This window comes from Amphiura filiformis, chromosome 15 (assembly GCF_039555335.1).
Source record: "Amphiura filiformis chromosome 15, Afil_fr2py, whole genome shotgun sequence".
Classification (NCBI taxonomy): Eukaryota; Metazoa; Echinodermata; class Ophiuroidea; order Amphilepidida; family Amphiuridae; genus Amphiura; species Amphiura filiformis.
In genome coordinates this window covers 56111993-56130945 of record NC_092642.1, presented here as the reverse complement: position 1 = coordinate 56130945, position 18953 = coordinate 56111993, and the positions used below count along the sequence as shown (strand labels likewise).

The 18953-nt window shown below is 40.3% G+C and overlaps 1 protein-coding gene and 1 non-coding gene across 2 annotated transcripts in view; one reads left to right on the top strand and one right to left on the bottom strand.

Moving 5' to 3' along the window:
* The window catches only part of LOC140171056 (uncharacterized), a 55639-nt gene extending 43689 nt beyond the window's left edge, over nucleotides 1–11950 (top strand). Inside the window, 7 exon segments of the mRNA XM_072194232.1 lie at nucleotides 281–654; nucleotides 2575–2809; nucleotides 3267–3388; nucleotides 4063–4209; nucleotides 4211–5138; nucleotides 6135–6372; nucleotides 7095–11950. Of these exon segments, the coding sequence (XP_072050333.1) occupies nucleotides 281–654; nucleotides 2575–2809; nucleotides 3267–3388; nucleotides 4063–4209; nucleotides 4211–5138; nucleotides 6135–6372; nucleotides 7095–7570 (2520 nt within the window). The 3' untranslated portion in view covers nucleotides 7571–11950.
* Nucleotides 6759–6832, bottom strand: Trnat-cgu (transfer RNA threonine (anticodon CGU)). The gene has a single exon. It is a non-coding gene; the product is annotated as a tRNA-Thr (tRNA).
* Nucleotides 11951–18953: the final 7003 nt, after the last annotated feature.

Below are 18953 nucleotides of genomic sequence, written 5' to 3'. Positions count from 1 at the left end.
CCTGTTGGCAGTTTTGTTTTAAACATGTTCAGGGGCCATCGTCATTGGGCAGGAAAAACATATGCATCATTGGCCCCTGAACATGTGTAAAGCAAAATCTCCTATGTAACCTGTTGGCAGTTTTGTTTTAAACATGTTCACAGGCCACAGGCACATAGGAGGTTTTTCCTACCCAACGACAACATGCAAAACTGTTTTGATTCGTGTAACAAGTATCCAGAAGAAGGTATTGTGATGGAATTTTTTACAGATTTTTTTAAAAACTTTTATTTGTTTACAGACTCATGCCCTTGGACTAAGAAGGAAAGTTGAAGGTAGACGGAAGCCCTTTGACGACCTTCTGAAGGAACACAAAGCCGCCAAAGAAATCCTGGTGGCAGAGCGTAAGGCGATGGTAGCAGCGCAAGAGGCTATGAAAAATGCGGCCAAAGGTATCACCGTCACCACCGGGACCACGCTGACGATACCCACGACGTCGTTGGCCAACATCCAGCCGGCTAAGCTGAACACGGTGCTGGTGGCGCCTACTTTAATGAACACACATAGTCTAGCGCCAAACGAGAAGTCAAAGGGGACGCAGAAAAATGCGCCGGCAATGATCTCGACCACTAAGCCACTAAGCATCAATATTGTCAACTCAGTGCTTCCAATAAAGTAAGTATGGGTACCCTGAGCACTACCTACCGATCTAACATTGCCTCTGATTGGTCAATTACATGATATCTTCACTTTAATCACCAATCAGAATGGAGCTTTGCAAATAATTCACCCAATTTTTTTGCATGGTGAAATGTTTCTAACAATGTTGCTGATTGGGCCAATTGATAATGAAAACTTCTTTCTGGCCAATCGGCAGGTAGTTCTCATGGGGTTAACTGAAGGGTGTAATCGCGAAGGCCGATATTCGCTTACAAAAATAGGACTGACTTTAATTCTGGACTCAGTAAGGCTTAGTCTGAATTGTTGGCAGTCAAGTTAGCTCAATTTAGTGAGGTATTCAAATAAGTGTGACGGTGCATATTCAAGCCCCTGCTTATACCAAGGGGTTAGGTTACTAGTAAGTGGGTCTTATCTGCAATAGCTGCCAGGTGTCATATTTTTATATGTATACAATATAGAATGCAGAGATTGTCAAATGTCTATAGGGCAGCAATTGCAGATACAGTTGATTATCTCGGTTTTTGATCAATCCGTACAAGCATTTGGGAGCTGATCCTGGCTGTGATGTTTATTTTAGGTGTAGGCTAATTGAGGTGCTGCTTCTGCAGAGCTGCATCCTTAAATGATGCCAAATGGTTGACATATTTGCAGTCATTGCTTTCTATTAAAGTACAGTATTCTCACATACTTCTGTGCCTTTTGTGAAACTTTTATTTTCAGAAAGCCACTTTGGTTCCACAATGAATCTCTCCTGTATGTTAAATACTGTTTATTTATTTAACAACAGACATGTGCATGTTTATCAAAGTTAGATATTAATAGTCGTAAAATAGGGTACAAACTTCATGTATCGGTCAACAAAATGAAACAAAAGCTTGTAGCAGGGAATGTTGGCAGGGCATGTGTTTGTGTAAAATCTGCCAGTTATTTTGCATAAACTTGTTCCTTGTTATTTCATCAGTATTGGATACATGTTTTGTTGTATTATGATTGTCCATTGTTGCAATAATACAGTCCTCTTTTATGCTCTCATCTACTGTGAGAGCTAAGTAGGATAAATTATTAATTCCAATCATCTTAACGGTAAGTCTCTGAACACATTTTGAAGATGCGTAATGTAAATTATATGTGATCTGTATTCAAAGGTTATACGGAAATCTGACATTTTTCTACTGTGTATGTTGATCTTAGAAGTCATGTGTGTGTGTATCACATGTCTATTTTGATTGTAAATCAAGTCAGGATTAACCTCAATTCTACAGTGAATGAAATTATACTTTGTGCTGTAGTGTTTTATTATAATTAGCTATTACGAAAAATAAAAAGCAAATTTTGCAAATTTTTACAATGGATTTGAAAGTAGCTTTGAATTCTGCTAAATGTAATGGCATTCAAGTAAAGGTTGAGAACCAACATTGTAAACCAAGCATGGCCTATTCCAGTTAAAATCCATACACACCCTATGGAAGACATAACTTTAATATTAGTGTGTATTTCAAATGGGATTACCTGAATGGGTGACTCCATGTGAAATCTGCACCCCTTGTTAGGAGATTAAGAGCAAATCTTCAGTAGAGAGTGTATGAATTTAAAGTGGAAAAGCCCCAAAACCACTTGTATATCAAAGTTTTTCCTTTTATGCCCATTCTAGCAGTTGGAAGGAGTGACTGAAAGAGTGGCTGGTTATCAAACGCCAGTACTACCAGGGTTCAGTCATGGATAGCGACTCCCTAGGCCAGCCAGCAACTGGTGATCGATATATCAGCAATACTTATTCGACAAAGCAACGGACATGAAAATATGTCATAAAAATGCTCTGTTTGGATTCACTGCTTTGTATGATACGTTGATAAATCTTAACATTTTCTGAAGTTTCAAAGTTTTCATTTTATTCTTCTTTTTCTTCAAATGTAGACGGCCACCACCTCCATGTACACCACCCACTCCATCACTAGCATTAGCTGAGAATCACACCTCTGCACCTACTACTCCCATCACGCCAAAGCCAATGGAAGGTGTTGCTGGTCAAAGACTAGGTGGGGAAGGGGACAAAGAACCGGTGGATAGAGGAGGAGGGGGGACTACTGCACATGTCCCTACCAGCCACAGGCTAGAGAGTTGTGTACAGTGCCATCCAAGGCCTGCTGGGGTAAGTAACTGTGGGAAACATTAGGAGGGAAGGGGACAAAGAACCGGTGGATAGAGGAGGAGGGGGGATTACTGCACATGTCCCTACCAGCCACAGCCTCAGGCTAGAGAGTTGTGTACAGTGCCATCCAAGGCCTGCTGGGGTAAGTAAGTATGGGAAACACTCAAAAGGATTTCAGCTTTTTTGTTGCCAAAATTGACACATTATCTTTTATTTCCAGTCCATATTTAGCATTTTTTTAACCTTGATTATACGCTGTTTTTCAGCTTTTTTTTTTATAGTAATTGTCTTCTTCTTTTTTTTGTCTTAGGCCTCTCACACCCCTGTGTAATCTATTATACAATATTTTGATTCCAGTTCCATCTCAAATGCACTCATTGTTATTCCTTGACATAATTTTGTAATCTTAACATTGTATGACTCGTGTTCTTTCTCTCTCTCTCTCTCACTCACTCAGATGTGTACTTTTGGTACTAGGCAAGTGGGCAAGGGTGTATATGTACACAACCGACGCCTGGACTATTTGCGGTCTACAGTAGCTGCTTTAGTAGAGAGGCACCTAAGACCACCACCTTTAAAGTAAGTATTGGACGTCAAAATATTATTGTCATGTCGTAGAAATCAAAATGTGAATGCAGGCTCAGGAGATTGTATCAAACAAGAAGATTTAGAATAACTGCAGATTAAAATCTTTGCATGGTCCTTTTTAAGTGTTAACCCTCGCGTGTATGCGTGTGTTGTCAAGCGTGTGTGTAGGACCTTGTGCAAAATATTACGCACTGGATGATAAGCAGTACACTACGCTTAATTTGTAAAAGGAAATTGCAAAACCGCTTCAGGGTTGGGTTTACTCAGGCGGCGAGCGGCGTGATGGGCGAAGAGAGGTGGCAAAACTGCTCAGCTGTATGGCATTTTCCATATACTTAGTTACTTTTGTGGGGTTCATTATCGAACCCCAACAGTTTTAGCTTGTATTAATACTATTTATTAACATAGGCCTATTTGTTTGTGATATTTTAAACGTTTTAAAATGTCAAAATACCCATTCAATTACATGGTTGACAACAGAAATGTACTGAAGTTTGTGGCGCTCACCACCTGGGTTTACTGTTAGCATTATGGTTAGGGTTTCAGATTATTTCACTTATTCAATATAACATAGTTGTGAGCAAATTGACGTATAGCTGCATGCAAATGTAGATTATGTTTACATCCATTTAACCAGGAATATTGTTTCTGCTCTCATCTTTCAGGAAAATGTGCTTTGCGGCTGATTCACGCCATCATCTCATGTCATCGCCAACAGCGACAACCTCCACAACAACGCAGTATCTAATATGCAATCTCACACTAGTACAACTTCGACCATCATCTCCGTCCCCACAACGTACACCGCTGCATCCACGGTCACGTTGACCGCCGGCGCCGCTCGGGTCATGCCTGCGGCCGCCTCAGGAGCTGCATCCGGCAGAGTAACACCGGGCAAAGCATCCGCGGCAAAACTTCCTCCTCAGTGGTACATAACAGTGTGAGCAAAGGACAATCGACTGGTAATAAGAAATCCTCTGCCAAACAGGCTGGTGCTAACAGGACTGCCAAATCTTCTGGAAATACCACGCAGCCCAAAACCTCAAAATCTCGCAAGAAAAGCGGGAGCGGCGGAGGCAAAGGAGGAGCTCAGAATCGGACCAATGTAAGCAGTGCTGCAATGATGCAGGGTGTGTTATCAGTTTCCAGTGCCAATCCTGTAGTGACAATAAGCTCTGCTCCAATGTCGAATGCAACCTATTCGTTTGTGACCAATAGCGGACTGCAGGCAGCTGATTTAGTTGGGAGGGGTATCGTCGGTATAGATGCCAGCGGCAACATCACCGACGCCAACCTCCTGAAGAACTTGCAATTTGTCGTGACCAGCGTCGAAGCAAGCGTAAACGGTGGCACCACCGGGACAATAGTAACGCACCCAACCTCCGGCACGATCACCGTGCCGATTCTGAATACCGCAATGGGAACTACACCAGTATTATTAAGCAATCTGGGACCTCTTGCACTGCAACACGATGGCAAAATGAACATCAAGTCGCGGCCGGCAAGTGCCGGGGCGGCCTCGAAATCCAAATCCCGGAAACATTCAGGTGGAAATACTAGCGGGGCATTGGCCCACACAGTGACTGTTGCACCACACCCAATAATGGTGGATAATTTTACTCAGGATAACACTAGTAGCAGCGGTGGCGGGAATGTCGGCATTGCCAGTACGGGGGTGATCTTAGCACAGCCAGCACCGAGCCCTGTTGCCAGCAGTGTAGCTAGTCCGATGCTTAGACCTGTAAGTAGCATTGGGGTATTCCAGTTGAAACCCATACATTCCGTATGAAAGATGTGACAGAAATCTTCCACACAGGAGGTGTAGATTTCAAATAGAGTCACCCATTCAGGTTACCCTATTTGAAATTCACATCCCTGTGTGGTGGAAGATATGAGGTCATGTCTTCCATGATGGATGTATGGATTTCAACTGGAATAGCCCCCTCATAAGGGTTCTCTATGAGAACAAACAAAAAGATCAATGATATCCTATAAATTAAACCAGTTTTGATGGAGGGGGGTGTTTAATGTTTAAGCCAATTTTCTCAAAACTAATTTCATTTGAGGACTCATCAATCTTATGGGTTGTTCCCTATATAAGGCTAGGAAAATGGTGAAAGTTTGCTTGTGCAGAAAACAATATTGAGAGTTGGGTCAGTTGGTTGCAAAAATGTTTTTTTTAGTGTTTGAACTTGAAACATTAGCATCCAAGCATCCATTTACTTATTGTGTCGGCCGGAAGAATATTCAGGAGGCACTTGCCAGTCCTAATTTATAATTCTGCAGTATGTATGGCTGTATGTTAAGGTTTTGCATCAAATATTTGGTCTCACATGAACGATTAAAACCCTATTGCAACCAAACTTGAGTCAAAGCTTGTTATGACCTAGAATTTCAACAGAAATACAAAACATACATTCACAAGACAGCCATTGGATATATTGCATATCGTCACTGGGCGGGGAAAACCTCATATGTACTTTTTGCCCCTGAACATGGATGAAGCAAACCATTCAATATAAAGTCTACACCTACAAGGCTTTATCCATGTTCAAGGGCCAAAAGTAATTATGAGGTGTTTCCTGCATGTACTTTTGGCCTTTGAACATGGATGAAGCAAACCATTCAATATAAAGTCTACACCTACAATGCTTTATCCATGTTCAAGGGCAAAAAGTACATACGTGGTTTTTCCCGCCCAGTGACGATATTAACTCTTCTATTGATTGTATTGCAGAGTTCCTCCAGCCCTCAACTTGCCTCACCACTGCACAACGGTATCATTCCATCTCCAACAGTGGCAATCAAACCATTCCCCTCCAGCACGCCGACAGCGGTGGCCGTCAACCACGTCCAGACTGCCATCAGCCCCAGCAGAAACAGCACGCCCTCGCCCGGCGGTGCGGGGTCGGCGGAGGCATCACCTTGTAGCGGCGTTGTCAGCCACCAAACATTTATCGGGGTCAGCCAAACTGGTAAGCTAAAGGAAAGCTTGAATTTGGGCTATTCTAGTTGAAATTCATACACCCCTTGTCGAAGACATAACCTTAATTAATCTCCCACATGGAGGGGGTAGATTTTAAATGAAGTCACTCATTAAGGTAACCCCATTTCAAATTCACACTCCCTGTGTGGAAGATTAAGGTCATGTCTAACATACAGGGTGTATGGATTTCAACTAGAACAGCCCAACAGGACTGTCTTTTGAAGTAGTGATGGAAGACATAATCCAGGGATGTAAGTTTTCAGGATTAATCTGAACATGGAAAAACAGTGGCATGATCGACGGGAATTATATAAATAAACATAATTTTTCACCAGGTTCGCCGTCACAAATAATAAAGGAGGCAAGTAGAAAAAGTGATCCCGCCTGGGAATCGAACCCAGGACCTCAGGTTTACGAGACCTGTGCCTTTACCACTGGGCCACAGGAGCTTCATGATTAGGCTGGTAGAAATTCGAACCCATAAGCGGTCACTTAAACTTTGCGGGGAGGAGCTAAGTGCAATCAGGTCCCAGCTGCAATAGCTGCCATGTGTCATTTTTTTGGGTGTGTACAATACAGAATGTAGAAATTGTCAAATGTCTATAGGGCAGCTAGTGCAGATACTGCCATCTTGCCCTCACCCGTCGATTTGTGACACTCTGCCAAATGTTTTTCCTGATGTTTATCCCATTTCTTTGTTCCTACCCCCAGGTAAAGGCGGCACATCACGGTCTGGTTCTCATAAGAGGAAGCAGCAGATGATAGCGCAGCAACCGGTTGCGCCTGCACCAGCGCCCCCACAAGTCCACCATCTGCCATTCACAACGCAGCAGCTACTCACCAACCTGGTGGCGAGAGACGCTCAAGGCAAGATTGTCCCCATCCTTCAAAACCAGATCTTTAATAGCATTCCAGTGCAGCAGGCCCCGACGGGCAGCGCTGCCGCCGCCGCCGTCATGCAAGGTGCTCTGACTGTAACCACCGCCACGACGGAACAGGGTAGCAAAGGCACACCGCCCCCTCCTCAGACGGTGCTACCGCAAGCAATCGCGCTGACACTACAGCAGCAACATCACCATCAGGGGCAGCCAATCAGGTTACAGACGACGCAAGGGTTAACGGAACAATCACAAGTTGTGCTCAGTTCGAACGACGACACGAGGCGGGAGCTGCAGCTACAGCACTGACTATGACTTCATCATTCTCACTGCCAAAGTTCACTCGTACGCCATTTCATAGGAACTATTGTATAGATAGACTTATAAATAGCTTATATATCCATATACAGTGGTATCGGTTCTTTTTGGAACTGTTAATACTAATGGCGAATGGCGGGACTTTGGCAGTATAGATGAGAATGATAACCCTTCTCTAGTGCCATCTGAAAGTGAGTGCGTGCGTGCGTGTAGATGTGGGTGCTATTTATTCATGAAATGTTTACTTATATGAAAAAGAGCCAACTGATACCGTTTGTTCTTAAAACCGTGTTACGTCGGACTCCTAGAGTCTTTCCTATCTAGCAACTCTTTGAATTAATTATATTATATAATTATTTATTTTGTGTGATCAAAAATGTTTTATTGAACATCAGTTGTCTTCAAGTTGCAATCTGGGGCATGGATTCTGACAATCTCCGAGGGTGTTATTTCCTTCAGTTGTGTGAGGGAGATTTATTATGTTAGATGCTAACATAGATATATGATCCTGGCATGTGTACACATCTTCTTTCATGACATTTGTCAATTACAAATCAATTTTTAATTAACTAGTTAATTTAATGCATTAATAGCAAATAAAAGAACACATTCGTTATTGGGCTGGAAAAACTTTTGGTGTTTTTTGCCCTGAACATGTTTAAAACAAAACTGCCAACAGAGTGCATAAGAGGATTTGCTTCAAACATGATCAGGGGCCAATGACACATAGGTTTTTCCTGCCCAACATTGTCAGTTTATGGGAACCTTAAAAAGTTGCTTAGCTTACATAATTATGAGATAATGTGCTATTCCAGTTGAAATCCATACACTCCTTATGGAAGACATGACCTTAATCTCCCACACAGGGGGTGTGATTTTCAAATGGAGTCACCCATTCAGGTAACCCCCTTTGAAATTCACACTTCTTGTGTGGAGATTTAAGGTCATGTCTTCCATAATTGATGTATCGATATCAACTTGAATAGCTTGATGATCGGGCTATAAAAATAGTTTGTTTCTCGTAGGCAGTGAGCATTTCGGCTTTTTTGTTGTTTTTGTGAGAAATTGTTAAGCTTTTTGATTTTTGTTGTTGAAAACTCCAGTAAAAATGGTTATTTTCATGCAAAAACAAATTTAGGCAAAACATTTTGCTGAAAATATTTCTATTAAACCTATTTTATAATTGACTTGACCATCAATATGTTATCTTTGAGGCATATTTTAGGATAAATTGTGACCTGAAAAGTTACATTTCTTGATCTTGCATTGTTTATTTCCGCATTATATTATTTGTGTCTCGTATTGTCTTACTCCCTGCTAGGGTGAAGCATATAGGCCGCCTGATTCTTCATTGCTTATGTTTAAAAATATAAATTAATGCATTTCACATTTGGTTCTTTTGTTTAGCCTCAAATTCTTTGATTAGATATATGTACAAGTGGTTAATCACCAACAACATGTGACAAGATGCTTACACTCTTTTGAAGGTGCTATTTAATATTCTTCTGTAATTTCTGTGGCAACTTTCAGGATTGACATGGCCGAAATTCAAAATTCATAATAAATATGGAAAAATTCAAAATCAATTTGAGACGGGGGGGGGGGGGGTGAACAAAGGGGACGAAACCTATGTTAAAGGAACAAAATACCTTGCCCAAATATTTCTAAGGTGCTTTACCCCATGGGGGCTACTGCCTTTATACTACACTACCCCTAATTGGTTAATTACATGATGTCATCATCTGAGTAACCAATGAAAAGAGAGCTTTTAGATCGCTTCTCACTTGTAAGCTTTTTCTGGGTCTTTCTTATCTCTGATTGGCTCATTATATGATATAGGCCTCTTTGTAGCCAATCACAATTGTTCTCAGAGGCTGGTAATTTGGCCTGGAGTCCCCATGGGGTTAATTCAAATTGGATTCTATTGGGCCAGAGCTGTGTAAATAAATATCAACCTCCATTTTAAAAATGAAAAGTTTGATATGAGCTTTAACAGTGGGTCTATTAATTTGTCCATATAGGGGGACCATAAATTCCTATTTTTTAAATTATAAAGTTTTCTCGAAATACTATGTTTGTCAATTCTTATATTTAATTGATAATCAAATGAATTTCTTGAGACATTTGTACTTGTCATTAAATAACCCTTCCATTCTATATTTATATTTAGTTTTCTCTGTCTGTCTGTTTGTGTGTCTGTCTGTGTATCTCTTGTATCTAAGTGTAAAATTTTGTCTCAAATTGTAAGAATCAAATTAATCTTTTTATGGAATTTTACTGGTATGATATCATTTTTGCAAATTATCTTTGGTCCCCACTGTGTTGTTGTAGGCTTATCTTATGATGCAGGTGATTGGTTGTCCAGCCGGGTGTCACTTCGGATGTCCCAGGGAAGCAAAAGTAGTAATCCACTCGCTTATATAAAACAAATATTGATTGTCTGTGTTTGTTAAAATTGGAAATCATATTTTCAGCTGGTGAAATATGAACTGTTCCTTTCATCTCAGCTGGGCTCTGATGAACGGAACAGTCCATATTGCATCTTGTGAAAATATTATTACCATTGTGCTCATAAACATTCAGTATTGGTATACATGTTAACCCCAAGGCCCTATTCTCTTACACAAAAGGTTGTGATACGTTAGGACACATACCAGAATTCTTCAGAATTGACTATCCCAGTTGAAATCCATACACCACCTATGGAAGACATAACCTTAATCTCCCACACACGTAGATGTAGGTTTCAAATGAAGCCACCCAATCAGGTAACCTCATTTGTAATTCACACTCCCTGTGTGGACGATTCTGGTCATGTCTTCCATAGGGGGTGTATGTATTTCAAGTGGAATAGTCTACTCATGCCTAGAATTGCAACTTGAAAGATACGTGTTCACTAATGAACTTGTGTGTATTGATAAACAAGTAGACATGGTCAGTTATAACTTAAATCCTTTTCCAATTGTTATCCTATTAAGACATGTGATTCCTTGCCTTGAAATTGAAACATTCATGAGCTTTAAAAGCGGCAAAAATTATACAATGTGGTGTGTTAAATGAAAGTGTACGTCATAGTTATGTTGGACACAAATCAGAGTATTGATTTTCGTACAGAGCCCCTGATTGGTTAATTTCATGATTTAATCATCTAAGTAACCAATCAGAATAAAGCTTTTAGATCTCTTCAATTTTAAGCCTAATACTCGTCATTTAACATATCTCTGATTGGCTCAATACGTGATATACCCATCTTTGTAACCAATCAAAGTACTTCTTAGTGCCCATGGGGTTGGGATTATTTGGTAGAATGAAAAACGAGCACAATTTGACACCTTGTGTGCATGAGATGCGGCCATCTTGGATGTATGGTGAATTTAAAATCTTATTTATGAGAAATGAGGTATAATCATTTGAAATGCTTATGAAGTAATCGTAGTACAGATTAGTTGACTTCTAACGTCATTGGCTAGCAGTATGCGTACAAATCATCACAATTCCCAGTGTTCCTTCCCCCCCCGCCACATCACAATATTGAACAGTGTAGTGGCTGTATGCAGTTTGCTCAAGCATATCAATATACCAGTCCCTTGCCTTTGTTGATAAACATTCAGGTCAACTCATCTATATGATTTCCTTCACTCGCTTATCCAAGATGGCAGCCATTGGGTTGTGCCATCGATGCATCTATGCACCATGAGCAAGGAGTGGTTCTGTTTATACGCTGTTAATGAGTGAAGGAAGAAGCGTAAAATTGAAATTGAAGCTCCTTTTTCAAGATTCAATGAAAAAAGTGAAAACCAAATATTTTGCAAGGTAATTTGGCACCTATCATTATAAATCAGCTCTGCCAACATGAAGTACTTTTTTTATTTAACACTTCACATATATATGTGTGTGGATGAATAGGATTTGGAGAGGCCATTGAAATAGATGAATAAAACAGTATTAATCACCAGTTACAATACACAGTTTATATAAATGATTTTATTACAAGCACATCATAAACTGTAATTACACCCCACCCCATTAATAACGCTAAATCAATGTATCAAATTTAAATTTGAAATAGCAAAAATAAACCCAGTTTTGTTGTGCAAATTTTGATACATCATTAAGTCTGGGCAGCTCAAAATGGGTTGCCGTGGTGAACCTTTGAATGAAAAAAAAGCAGATTCAAAAATAGTGCTGAAAAGCTACTCAACCCAATGTACCATTACGTTCTCAAAAATGGGCTATTCCAGTTGAAATCCATACACCCCTTATGGAAGACATGATCTTAATATCCCACACAGGGGGTGTCAGTTTCAAATAGAGGGGTGTATGGATTTCAACTGGAACAATCCAATGACCAGGCACTGGACCAGCATTTGCAAGAAAATACCTTAGGCGCACAATTGGGCTCCTTGTCAATCACTTGCCGTTACTCAAAAGAATGTGCCACTTTATGTACTTTATGTAAGTTTTGAAGTCAAGTGCTTTTCCGCCCTATTGGGTGATTTGCATTCTAAATTCGGGTCAATCTGCCCAGATATCCAGTATTGATCGCTTAAAAATTGGGCTACTTGAGACTCCTTTACTGTAGCCTGGCGAACCAATGTAACGCGCCTTGGTGCTGAAAAGTTTTGGCAACACTGCTATTATACTGAACAAAATTTGATTTCTTTGCTATTTTAGTTTTGAAATTTGATGCATAGATTTTGAGTTATTATCTCTGAGTAAAGGGGAGTAATCACTATTTGTGACATGTTTATAAATGAAAGAGCATCTTTTAATAGGAATAGAATAACTTTATAAAATGACCTTATTTATTCAGGGTTCCGCATATTGTCTGTTGTATTTGTCTCTGTAGAATCAGCTTTCCCAGTCAGAAATTGAATTGGGAACCACCAATAGGGCAACTATTTTATTTCAATTTGCCCTCGTAATTTTGCTGACGTAATAATACAAGTGTGTATGGAAGCCAAACTGTACTTAATTAAGAAAATCTGCATAATGCACACCAAATTTTATTTATGAAATGTCTGTGTGTGTCAGTTTAGCCGAGGGGTCAAACAGAGTACACCAAAGTGTTACAATATAGATATTTAAAATGATATGAATTAAAATTATTATAAACCACTTATGATAAAAATATAAAAAATAAAATTGCAGCAAAATATGAAATTGTTAGTAATCTAGCTGAAGAATATTGCAAGGTGATATGTTTATAGGGCTGTTCCATTTGAAATCTGTATACCTGTAGAAGATGTAAGAAAAGCCTTCCACAGAGGGAGTATGTTTTTCAAATGGAATTGGCTAGGGTTACTCATTTTGAAACCCATACTCCCCCTGTATATGGCATTGTGTATATCTTCCACAACTGGAGTGAGTATTTCAAACAGGCAGTTTCCCAATTGTCTATTCTATCTGAAACCCATACTCCCTCTGTGGAAGACTTCAGCTAAATCTTCCACAGGGGGAGTGTGGATTTTAAATGGATTGGTTCCAGCAGTTAAAGTGACATCAAATTGGCATCACACTTCCGCAGTCGGTCTGCAGTTGTCTTTTGCCCATCATTAAGTGCACACATCCATGTTTTGTTGAGGACTGATTCTAAAAAAAAATCAGATATTAGGCAATGAAATGGTCATATGCTGTTCTTTCAAGCATATCAATAGACCAGTTGCTTTGTTTAAACCTGGGGTAGCCAACCATTTTGGACCAGAGGGTCACATTGCAAATTTCAGACAGTTTAACGAGCCGCATACAATGTTATTGCTAAATTTTGTTTTATATATTTATAATGTTATTATTTTTTGTAAAAAGAGGCTTTGCAGACAGCACTGGACATCGAGAGGACCGCAGGTTGGTCACCCCTGGTTTAAACATTGGGCTATTAAATTCCATACACCCCTATGGAAGACACATCCTTAATCTCCCACAGGGGTGTGTAGATTTTAAATGGAATCACAGATTTGGGTAACTCTCCCTGTGTGGGAGATTTAGGTCATGTCTTCCATACGGGGTGTATGGATTTCAACTGGAAGTGCCTATTGCTGTCACCTCATCTCTATATATTCTGGTTTTATTCAGGTGCTCATGCTACATGAAGTTTTCGTCTTGACATAAACAGTTTTGGCGCCAGTAGGTATGCAATGCGCTATTCAATTTAAAATCCACACTACCCCTGTGGAAGATTTTGGAAATATCTTTCACAGGGGGAGTATGAATTTCAAATGGAAGGAACCCATTAGGCAGCTCCATTTGAATTTCATACACCCTCTGAGAAAAATTCAACCTGAATCTTCAACAGACGGAGGGGGAGTTTCAAATGGAGCTGCCTAATATGTTCATTCCATTTGAAATTCATACTCCCCCTGTAGAAGATATTCCCAAAATCTTCCACAGGGGTAGTGTGGATTTTAAATGGAATAGCCCAATTACATAATGGAAAAGCTTGTCTCCGTTGGTTGATTATCAATATTTGATGTGCATGACTTAAGGGCTGTGCAATAATTATGAGCCCCCGGGGTAAAATTTCAAACGGCTCGCCAAAAATCGCTTGCCCCCCTCTCGGCCTGCCAAAAATCGCTTGCCCCCCCCTCGCCGCTCGGCCCGGGAAGAAATCTATGCCCCCCCCCTTGTACATGCCAAATTTTTGGGATCCCAATTTACAAACCTTAAATGGTCTATATACATGTTGCGAGCGCAGCGAGCAGGAAAATTTGCATATTTAAGCGTTTCCGTACTGTTTTCCTAAGCCTTTTTAGAGCGTTTTATTAAAAAGGCGCCCCATGAATGTGTGCCAAAAATCGCTTGCCCCCCCCTCTCAGCTTGCCAAAAATTGCTTGCCCCCCCCCCTTTTTTGGCTCGCCAAAAATTTCTTGCCCCCCCCCCCATTTTACCCTCCCCCAGGGCTCATAATTATTGCACAGCCCCTAAAGCCATGATGAACGATTTCTGTCCAATTTCAATTCTGTTATCTCTCGCATAAATGATTGGAAACATGTGTAAGCTAGACCAAAAAATCAGGTTTGAAAATATTGTATAAAAGGTTAGCTATTCCATTTAAAAGCTATCATACCCCTGTTGAAGATTTAAGAAAAGTCTGCAGAGGGAGTATGTTTTTCAAATGGAATTGGCTACAGTTAATTATTTTGAAACTCATACTCCCCCAGCATATCTTCCACAATTGGAGTGAGTATTTCAAGCAGATGTTATCCAATTGTCTATTCTATTTTAAACTCACACTCCCTCTGTTGAAGAATTTAGTTCACTCTTCCACAGGGGGATTTCAAATGGACTAACCCATGAAAGCTTTAAAGCTGGTTTCATACTTTCCTGCCGCTTGCCGCTTTGCCGCTCTGAAGGTGATTTTACTTCACTGCGCAATCGCACCAAAAACGCTAGCGGTGACCAGCGGCAAGCCGATATATCGATCACCCCACCGCTTTGCCGCGGCGGCAGCACCCCTGGGAGTTGAATTCAAGTCAACTCGGAGCGGTGCCGCTCTGACGTAGGAGAACAAAATACGATTTTGGAGCGGTGCTGAGCGGCAAGAGTGGCTTTCAGAGTCACGCCGCTGCCGCTCAGCGGTGTGCCGCTCCGCTTGCAGACAAGTGCAAGCGGCATGATGAAGCGTCACGCCGCTCAGCGGCAAGCGGCAGAAAGTATGAAACCAGCATAAGTCAGCATGTGTATGTTTGGTTTATCAAAGCTATCACCCAACTCACTAGCTAATGAAGTGGACAAGATAGGGTGTCAGAGCAGAGTGAACTTTGGTGCTGTATAGTGCAAATATTTAGTGATGATTTAAGAGCTTATTAGCCTACCATGAAATAATATTCTTGTCAACCAGAAGTCGCATTTTGAGGGCTTAGTGCAAAAAGCTCCCATCTGCAATAGCTTCCTGGTGTATATTTTGAGATGTGTACAATATAGAAATGCAGAAATTGTGAAATGTCTATAAGGCAGCTATTGCACTAACCTTGCTTATTAATCACAGGAAAACAAAAACAATGTTGCAACCGAAACATGTCTTTGACAAGGTGGAATTCCATCAAGTCAACGACGAAAGGTCAATGATGGTGTTTACGCAAGGGATGATTTCAAAGACCCAACCACCAGTTGTCTACCTGCATCCTGGCAGAGCCGGCCGTTCAACTGTGTTTTTTTTTTGTTCCGAACAATACAAACCAGTCCCAATGGCTGTTTCTGCCAGGGTGCCAGAGGTCGACAGGTGGTTTGGTTTTGGAGACATCCCTAATATGTGATGGTTTCAGGTTGAGGTATTTATTTCAGTTTGATTAATTTCCACTTTAGACCACTGATGATTGAACCAGCAAATATTTTCCCATAAGGCCACGAAAAAAAAGAAAACCCTGTTCTATGGGCCTGACCGACCCAGATTTTGAACAAATTGGGGAAAAAATTTTCCTGTACAAATGAATAACGACCCAAATTTCGAAAAAAATTTTTAAATTTTCTCAAATTGCAAATTATTTACAGATTTTGGTGGTTTTTTTGTCATTTCAAAAAGAAAAAAGGAAAAAAAGGCCGACCGAACGACCCGACTTGAAAGGTCCGTCCACCCGTAGAACAGAGTTTCTTTTTTTTCGTCGCCTGAAAATCGGTATATCATGCTGATATTAATTTGCTTTGGGAACATAGCTTTGCCACACTACAGAGTGTATCTTCTATTCATGGACGAAAGAGATAACAATCCAAACAGTCAAAGTCTCAGCATCACCCGATAATGAGGGCCGATTGTGTCATGGAAGGCAACAGGCGAAACTGCTACACACATACCGCATATTTTTATGGTCTTTCGTGTAAACGCGAAGACACGCAAAGCTGTCGCGTATATGTGAAGGCACGCAACGCTGGCGTGATTGTTAGACCAGGCACGATGGAACAATTGGCCCTCATGAATATGCGAGAATTTACAGTATACAAAACACAGGCACTTTGGTTGCGAATGGTCTGTAGTGTGTATGAGATACACCCTTTTACCAAATTAGGGCTGTGAACATTTATCATTTTGTGGTTCTCATTTATGGGTGATATAATCTTTGAATCAATACACAGATGTGCAATAATAAATGGGTGCATCTTTTTACTACCATAGCCCTCGATAGGCAATATACTACTACTAATTTGACTCAGTTTTTTCCTAATAATTTTGTAACACAATTTGTATGCATTGGTTGATGTGCTTTGGGTCCAAGTCAGAATTTTACATTGTAGTTTGTTTTTGGTAGATGGCTATTCCGTTAGAAATCCACACCCCTGCTGTGGAAGATCACACTGCTGTATCTCATCTCACTTCCAGTTGAAACTGGAAGTTTTGTTGAAAATGGGCTATTCGCCCCCTTATGGAATATGTGACCTTTATCTCTCACACAGGGAGTGTGAATTTCAAATGGAGTTACCAGAATGGGTGACTCCATTTGAATTCTACACCCCAGTATGGGCATTAAGGTTGTGTCTTCAATAGGGGGTGTATGCATTTCAATTGTAATAACTGAATTCAGGTGGGGAAAAATGAAATCCAGGACAATTTTTGGCCCCTATTTGGGAAATTTGGTTTGAAATTTAAAATTTATTTTCACACCTTTTCCACTGTTTTTGGATGAAAAGTGTTGGATCTGTGGATAGCAAATACTTAAAATGTGGTCCAAAATCTTCAAGGGTGTTTTTTTTTAATGGAATAGCCCATTGAGGTGTGTGCTCTGCCAATATGAAATACTGGAGTGAAAATGATCAAGAAATTAATTTTTTTAATCAATGAAATTAACGAAATGAATAAACTGTTATGTATAAAGAATTAACTGGACTAGTATTTATCGATGAAAGGAAGGCCAGTGTTAATAATTGTTGTAATTTTAAAGTGAACTTATATTATTTAATAGATGAAATCAAGAATAAATATGGTGAACAAAAAATAATTTGCTGATGAAATTTTCACTATGACAGAAATAGAGCTTGTTTAAAAAGCTTAAAAACAATTATCTAGAGAATGTGTACTTTCTTAACCCCCTGGACACTACTGGTTAAATAAATGTAGATATTTATATAGCGCTTTATGCCGTAAACAGCCTCAAAGCGCTTTACATTTATTCCGCCGTTATTAGAATATGTCGGAACCACGTTTGCAGCCTACAAGTGGCGCAGGGTCCATCAGTACAACGACTGGGACTACCCCTAACAGCTTCCCATTGCACCTGGGTGGGGTGAGGCAAGCGAGGCAAAGCGCCTTGCCCAAAGGCGCAACACGGTGGTGGGACGGGAATCGAACCCACGCACGTCGAGCAAGCTCTCGGATTATGAGTCCAAGGCCGTAACCACTGAGCCACCGTTTTTATTTATTTTTTTATTTTTTACTGGTTATCTAACAGCATTTCTGATTGGTTGATAACTTGAAATGCTCATTTCAATTGGCCAATTGTGACTAGGCTTTAAACTATTTATGGTCAAACTTGCATTTGCCAATGATCTTATTAATACCCTCCTTGATTGGTTCAAGATTGGACACAATATTCATTTTGGCCAATCGGCAGGTAGTTCTCATGGGGTTAAGGAGGCGGCCAAAGGATCAACTGATATGCAGTCCAGCAGAATGCAAAATTACGGAACATGAGTATTTCATAATCATAGGAAAATGCACAAGATATAATCACATTATCTCTCATGTGGTCAATTTGGTCTTCACATGTGTCTAGTACATGTGCCCAATACCTGGGGCAGGCATGGGATTTTCCAGTGGAAATACTGGAACCAGTCTTTTTTGATGTCAAAATTCCCACAGTTTTATTTATTTTCAGCCCATTTTCAGGTGTTTTTGTCCAATTTTACGCGCTTTTCCAGACTTTTTCATAAATGCGTAGTCCCATGCCTGCTGGGGCCATATCCTTCACTGTGGGAGTTAACTTTCTTGTGGGTTAAATTCCAAATGGGTATGATCCAAATTCTAAAGCCCTATCCAAATCCAAGAGTACATGCTGTATCAAAATGATTGGTACCCATCAGTTTCCAGTGATTATGGACAAGACCACCACATCAAAATGCAACATAGGAGCTATCGTATTTATAGATTAATGTTATATAGATTCATAAACTATAAATTATGGGCATTTCAAGAACATCTGATGTTGAATATTGAAGACGCAGGGATATTGACAATTGCAATTCTGTAAGAAATGTGATTTGTTGACATGTACAGTAGATCATCATCACAGATGAGAGAGATACAGACCGCGTGCAATCAGTCAAAGTCTCAGCATCGCCGGATAATGAGGGCCGATTGTTCCATGAAATGCGACGGGCGAGACCACTACGCAATTCCGGCATATTTTGACGGTCTATCACGTATACGTGAAGGCACGTAACGCTGGCG